Source organism: Panthera tigris, chromosome E1 (assembly GCF_018350195.1).
Source record: "Panthera tigris isolate Pti1 chromosome E1, P.tigris_Pti1_mat1.1, whole genome shotgun sequence".
Classification (NCBI taxonomy): Eukaryota; Metazoa; Chordata; class Mammalia; order Carnivora; family Felidae; genus Panthera; species Panthera tigris.
Genome location: NC_056673.1, coordinates 54,763,396 through 54,769,545, shown reverse-complemented (window position 1 = coordinate 54,769,545; position 6,150 = coordinate 54,763,396). Strand labels below are relative to the sequence as shown.

General features: G+C 50.0%; 1 protein-coding gene across 3 annotated transcripts in view; it reads left to right on the top strand.

Annotated features, from left to right (window-relative positions):
* Window positions 1-4,326: 4,326 nt before the first annotated feature.
* Window positions 4,327-6,150, top strand: part of LOC102963787 (CMRF35-like molecule 1) — a 101,833-nt gene continuing 100,009 nt past the window's right edge. For all 3 annotated transcript variants that reach the window (XM_042965498.1, XM_007091227.2, XM_042965497.1), the window contains exon 1: window positions 4,327-4,688. In XM_042965498.1, the coding sequence (XP_042821432.1) occupies window positions 4,409-4,688 (280 nt within the window). In that variant the 5' untranslated portion in view covers window positions 4,327-4,408. The remainder of the gene's footprint in view (window positions 4,689-6,150) is intronic.

The following is a 6,150-nucleotide window of genomic DNA, read 5'->3' as shown; positions in this document are numbered from 1 at the left end:
TAGGGAGGCAGCAGAGACCGACAGTGGCTACCTTTGAGGTTCTGGGGTGGTGGGGTGGGGAATGGGGGTGGGGAAAAGACTTACTTTTTTCTTTATCTCTACCTTATTTATTTAATTATTTTATTTAATGTTTATTTCTTTATTTTTGAGAGAGAGAGAGAGAGCATGCGCAAGCTGGGGAGGGGCAGAGAGAGAGAGGGAGACAGAGAATCCAAAGCAAGCTCCAGGCTCCAAGCCGTCAGCACAAGCCCGACGCGGGGCTCGAACTCACAGACCGCGAGATCATGACCTGAGCCGAAGTCGGACGCTCAACCGACTGAGCCACCCAGGCACCCCTAATTACCTTTTAAAGAAAAGTGTTAACAGGGAGTATTTCCGAGTGGGCATTATCAGTCATGTTTTCTTTTTGTACTTTTCTGTATTAAAAATCCCTAGTAAGTGTAATAAAGTGGTTGACGAAGTAAATTCATACATGAGTGATCCTTTACTTAACCTGGAATAAATTGCTTTTCCACAGAAAAGAGTAAAACATTGGTTCTGGATATATATATATATATATATATATATATATATATATTTCATGTCCAGTGCAGAACCCAATGTAGGGCTTGAACTCACAACCCTGCGATCAAGACCTGAGCTGAGATCAAGAGTCTGACGCTTAACTAACTGAGCCACCAGGGCACCCCCACGTACATGTATTTACCAACAGTTGTCTTTGCATGGGGGGATCAGGAGTGATTTAAAATGCATTCTTCGTGTTCATTTATATTCCATTCTCCTTCTGTAATGAACACACACTCCTTTGTAATTCGGAAATATGTCTGTGTGTGTTGGGAGGCATACTGTGCTGGGTAACTCAAGTAAAAGCAAATAGGAACACTGATGTCTAGCCTAACTGTTGCTGAACAGATGCTTGATTTCATTTTTTCCAAACGAATCTAGCCTGCTACGCAATGCTTAAAGAAACATCAAGTTTCTGAATGGCAGCAATTTCAGTTTGTGGATTTCAGCGAGTATTACCTTGGATACCGGAGGGGCACGTGGTAAGGCAGCCCATGCTCTGTCCTGAAAATTCGTGGGGCTCCTTCACCTCGTACTTGCAGAGGGTTAACCGCCTCTCTGGAGCCCTATGTTTTTCTCAAAAAGAATCTTTGCCTCTGCCCGAGTGCCTGGATAAGAACTTGGTGGAGGGGCGCCTGGGTCGCGCAGTCGGTTGAGCGTCCGACTTCAGCCAGGTCACGATCTCGCGGTCCGTGAGTTCGAGCCCCGCGTCAGGCTCTGGGCTGATGGCTCGGAGCCTGGAGCCTGTTTCCGATTCTGTGTCTCCCTCTCTCTCTGCCCCTCCCCCGTTCATGCTCTGTCTCTCTCTGTCCCAAAAATAAATAAAAAAAAAAAAAAGTTGGGAAAAAAAAAAAAACAAACTTGGTGGAGACTTTGCTTCCCATTCCATAGACTGCAGAAAAAGGGCATTAGATCTGGAAACTGGGAAGGTCAGTGTTACCAGCGACTTGCTTTGTTAGATTAAGTTCCAGTTCCTGATAATACATCCCTTCGTTTTGGGGGAACCTATTTTAGAAAAAACCATGGAGCGGATACCCTGCTGACAACCAGCTCAAGGATGTGCTGTCTTATTAACTCTTGGTTGTCAGGTTCTCTCTTCATTGTGAGCACTGAACAGAATCGAGGGGCAGCTGGCTTCTCTCAACCCATCCAGCAGGAGGCAGGATGGCACGCTTTACGAGCCAGACCCAGGGTTGAATCCTGGCTTTGCCAATTACTAGCGTGTGACCTTGGACAAGTTACTTGCTCTCTGAGCTTAAATCTCTTTATCTGAAAAATGAGAGTAACGTCGCCTTTCCTCTGTATTTGTAGTGAGGACCTGATGTGATAACTGTATAAAATATGGAGCATAGCACGTAGTGGGTAGAAAAGATGAGGTGTGGTTGGGTCCCAGGTGAACTGAAAGCGTTCAGAACAGTGGTTGAGAACAATTATGGTTGATGACAGTCCACAGTTCCTTAGCAGACCTTACAGGGCCAGGGTAAGAATGACGACGTGCTGAAAACGGTTCATTTGTTTCTTCGTTTTCCAACAATTATTTATTGAGCATCTATTATGTGCCAAATGTGCTTTTAGCCACTGGGGATACTGCTCTCAGGGATCTTCTAATCCAGAGTGGGAGAGACCCAACAAGACCAGTTCTTTCAGTCCAGGACCTCCTCCACCAGTGAATAGTTTGGGTTCTGAAAATATCGCAGTTTGCGAGTCCACAGTGACTGAGAGAAATAGCTTAAGCAAATCTCTGTTCCTTATAACCCGGAGAACCCAAAAAAGGCATCAACATACACGCGCGTCACATCCACACGCGTCCACATGCATTCATGTGTTCACACCAGTTACCATGGCACACACAGTGTGTACACATCTATAACACACACGTGTGCACACGCAGCACTAACAGCACAATACATGTATGTATATATAGCTCCCACATGTGCCTACATATAAACACGGATGCACCACACATGTGTTCATCCATGCATGCACACACACCCACGCATCCACAAGCACTCGTATTCATGCATGTGCATGTGTGCATTCACACGCACACACAGACACACACACACACACACAGGTACTTTTAGGGCAAGGGAGCCTCAGATGATCTACTCAATCCTTTCTTTCATAGATGGGAACGTGGAAGCCCGCGGAGGGAACTGACTCATGCAGAAGTCAATGGCCGAGCTGGGACTAGGGCCTCCAGTATCTCTTTGAGGATGCTGGGTCCCCAGAACAGCCTGACTGTCCTGGAGTCCCCAGAGACATTTGTTTAGAGGAGCAGTCTTGCCACCACTCAGAGACACTCAAAGATAATTCTCTGTTCTTAAATTTTTTTTAATGTTTATTTATTTTTGAAGGGGAGAGAGACGGAGTGTGAGTGGGGGGAGGGGCAGAGAGAGAGGGAGACCCAGAACCCGAAGCAGGCTCCGGGCTCCAAGGTGTCAGCACAGAGCCTGATGCGGGACTCTAACCCACAAACCGCGAGATCATGACCTGAGCCAAAGTCGGCTGCTCAACCGACTGAGCCACCCAGGCGCTCCTTTGTTCTTGATGCAAAAGGAAATCCTTCTTGGGTAAGCTGGGCCCAGGATCCAGGGCCAGGCCGCAGGCAGAATTTGGAGCACCTCAGATGCTGGTCGCTCCTTACCGAATATGCCCAAGAAGGGAAAGGTTACCCACAACTCTCCAAACATCTGCCCCCCTCTTTTCCAGGACTGCCCAACTTGCTTAATTCCTCAGTCATTTCCCCTGGAAGACGAATAGTGTCCGTGTTTGCAGAGGCCAATGTCTCTCAGCATAACCGTACAGTGCCCTGGGCAGAGAACGAGCTTGTCGAGCAGTGGGGACAGAGGACTGACCCGAGCCCTCACTCAGGATTGTTGATCTTAGTTTGGAGATATGTAAAGTGAAAGGCTGTCTCTGGCCACATCCTGGAAAAGCTCGGCTTATCAGCTGGAGTATTTTTCTACGCAAACAAGCCTCCTGTGTACCTGCTCCTTCCTGATCAGGGTGAGAGGGGCTTACGTCCCTCCTTGGGACTCCCTCACTTCTCAAGATGTCACAGGGTATGCGTGACACAGAGCAAAAGTGGCTCCAGGAGCAGGGGTACGAGAAAGGGCCCTATGGGTTCCTAGCATCTGGGCTCCACTCCAGGGCCTGCTGGGATCCTGATGGGGAGGATGGGGGACGGACATAAAATTGCCAGGAAGAAGGAGTAAGGCAGGCAAAGTTGGTGTTGCCCTTCTTCCTACTTCCACAGGTCGTTATTGTAAGGTGGGGGGTGCGGAGCGAGGGGGTAATAGCCATGAGCAATGAGCCACTTTCTTCAGGAAGGAGCCCCTGGTAGAACTGACAAGTGTCTGGAGGGGTCAGGCTGGTATCAATATCCACAAGCTCTCACTTGGTGGTCTGGGGCACAGCAGAGAGTTTCCAGTATGTTCTGAGGACAGAGGCCCCTCTTGCCCATCGGACCGTGAGTTCCCTGCTCACATCCCCCGACTCTTTGAACCCTTTTCTTTGAAGTCTGGGGTTTGATACCCTCCACCCCCTCATTCCAATCTCTGGTCTAGAATTTCTCCTCTGGCTTTTGGGCTTTGGCCCAACCTCCCCCACAGCTGAGCTCCTGGGCTCCCAAGACTGCATCTGAAATTCCATGTTTCTGGCATTGTATCCCTCAGCCTTGGCTCTCCAAGGCCTCCGGGATGGAGCTGCGTTCCCTCCGCCCAGTCTTCTCGCCAGAGGAGAAGCATTGGGTAAGAACCAGCCCGACCTGTGGGGTCCAGGTCTGCAAATTTCCGCAAGGCCTAGAAGGAGTGGCTGATTCCTCTTTTTTAGAGACCCCGTCATGGTTGCAGACAGGAAGGTATTTCTCAAAAGCTTGCTTATGATCACTGTGACTTGTTTCATTGCTCGTTGCCTTGAGATCTCACCTGTTCTACCTCCTTCTGCTTTTTGCTTATTCGCTGGTGGGAAGTGGCCAAAGGAGGAAGTGCAAGAACGAGAGAAAGCAGAAGGGTTGGAAGATGCGGGAGCTGAGTCGGAGCTGACTGGCTCCACCAAGGGGGGCCCGGGCAAAGACAAGATGCACGGGTTCCTGTTCTTGCTCTTCCTTTTCCAGCTTGCAGGTGAGCGGGGCCCGGGTCTGTGCTAGAGAAGAGCTTCTGGGGCAGGAAGGAGGGGGCCCAGCAAGCGGTCCCGCTGAGAAGCAGGCTCCATTCTGAGGAGATTCTCCAAGCAGTGAGTCTGTGTGTGTCATCTGCTCTATTCCTCTCCCGGGGTTTTGGTGCCCACCGTTGCCAGTGTGGAAATGTCAAGGGTGCCTTCATAAAGGAACCCGGCACAAGGCAGAAAAGGCATAATTCCTGACCACCCGGGGGCTGATAATTCCAGATGCACAGACTGATGGGCCCCTCTGGTCCCAGAGAAGCAGAGGGGCCCTGGTGGCTCGGGAGAGCCGGCGAACGCTTGCTCCTGGACTCTCCCTTTTGAGAATGTGTTACGGGGGAGGAAAGAAGGGAGAGTGGAGGGGGCTTTGGAGGAAGGAAAGCGGGGCGTTGGGCAGACAGGGAGGGAGAGGTGGTTCTAGGCATTTCGGGTAGAAGGAAACAGCAGAAGTTACTGACGGGCTGAGTCGGAGGGCGGAAGGAAACTGTAAATTGATGGGTAACATTTTGATTAAAAATTAAGGGTGGGGGCACCTGGGTGGCTCAGTCGGTTAAGTGTCCAACTTCGGCTCGGGTCATGACCTCATGGTTTGTGAGTTCCAGCCCCACATCGGGGGCTCTGTGCTGACGGCTCGGAGCCTGGAGCCGGCTTCGGATTCTGTGTTTCCCTCTCTCTCTGCCCCTCCCCCGCTCAAGCGCTGTCTCTCCTTCTCAAAAATAAGTAAACACTAAAAAAAAAAAAAAAAAAAAAAAAAAAAAAGAAAAGAAAATGATGGGGGTTTTCTTGACATGGAAATGCTGGAGGCCAGAGGGCTCGGTGTTGGGCCTCTCTCTCGGGAGCCCCTCCCTCTCCTCTCTTGGCTTAAATACCACCTCTACCCCGATGATGCCCAATTTTTTATTGCTAGCATACATCACCCTGGGCCCCAGAATCTTTTAATCAACTGCCCATTCCACATCTTCACTAAGATGTTGACATTTCAAATGTGACCTGAGCATATTTTCCCCCCTCGAATTCCTTTCTCTCCCATCTTTATGTTTGGCAATTCCATCTTTTCTAGGTGCTGGGGCGAAACCCGGGGTCACACATCTCTTCTATCCTATCCTATAATGATCCTTGGCAAATGCAAGCCAGATCCTGTCTTTCCTCTGGTCGAGACCCTCCAATGACCTTCCATCCTACTCAGAGTAAAAATACAGAGACCTTCCAGAAGCTACACGGTGCAGCCCCTGGTTCTCTCACCTCCCCACCTCTCCAATCTCTGCTTCTACTCTGCTCCCTCGGCTCAACCCACTGCAGCTGCACCGGCCTCTTAGATGTTCTTTGAATGTGCTAGGTACACTGCTGCCTCAGGGCCTTTGCACTTGCGGTTCTCCCTGCCCAGAATGCTCTTCCTCAGATAGCCTCAGGCTCCAGTCCCTC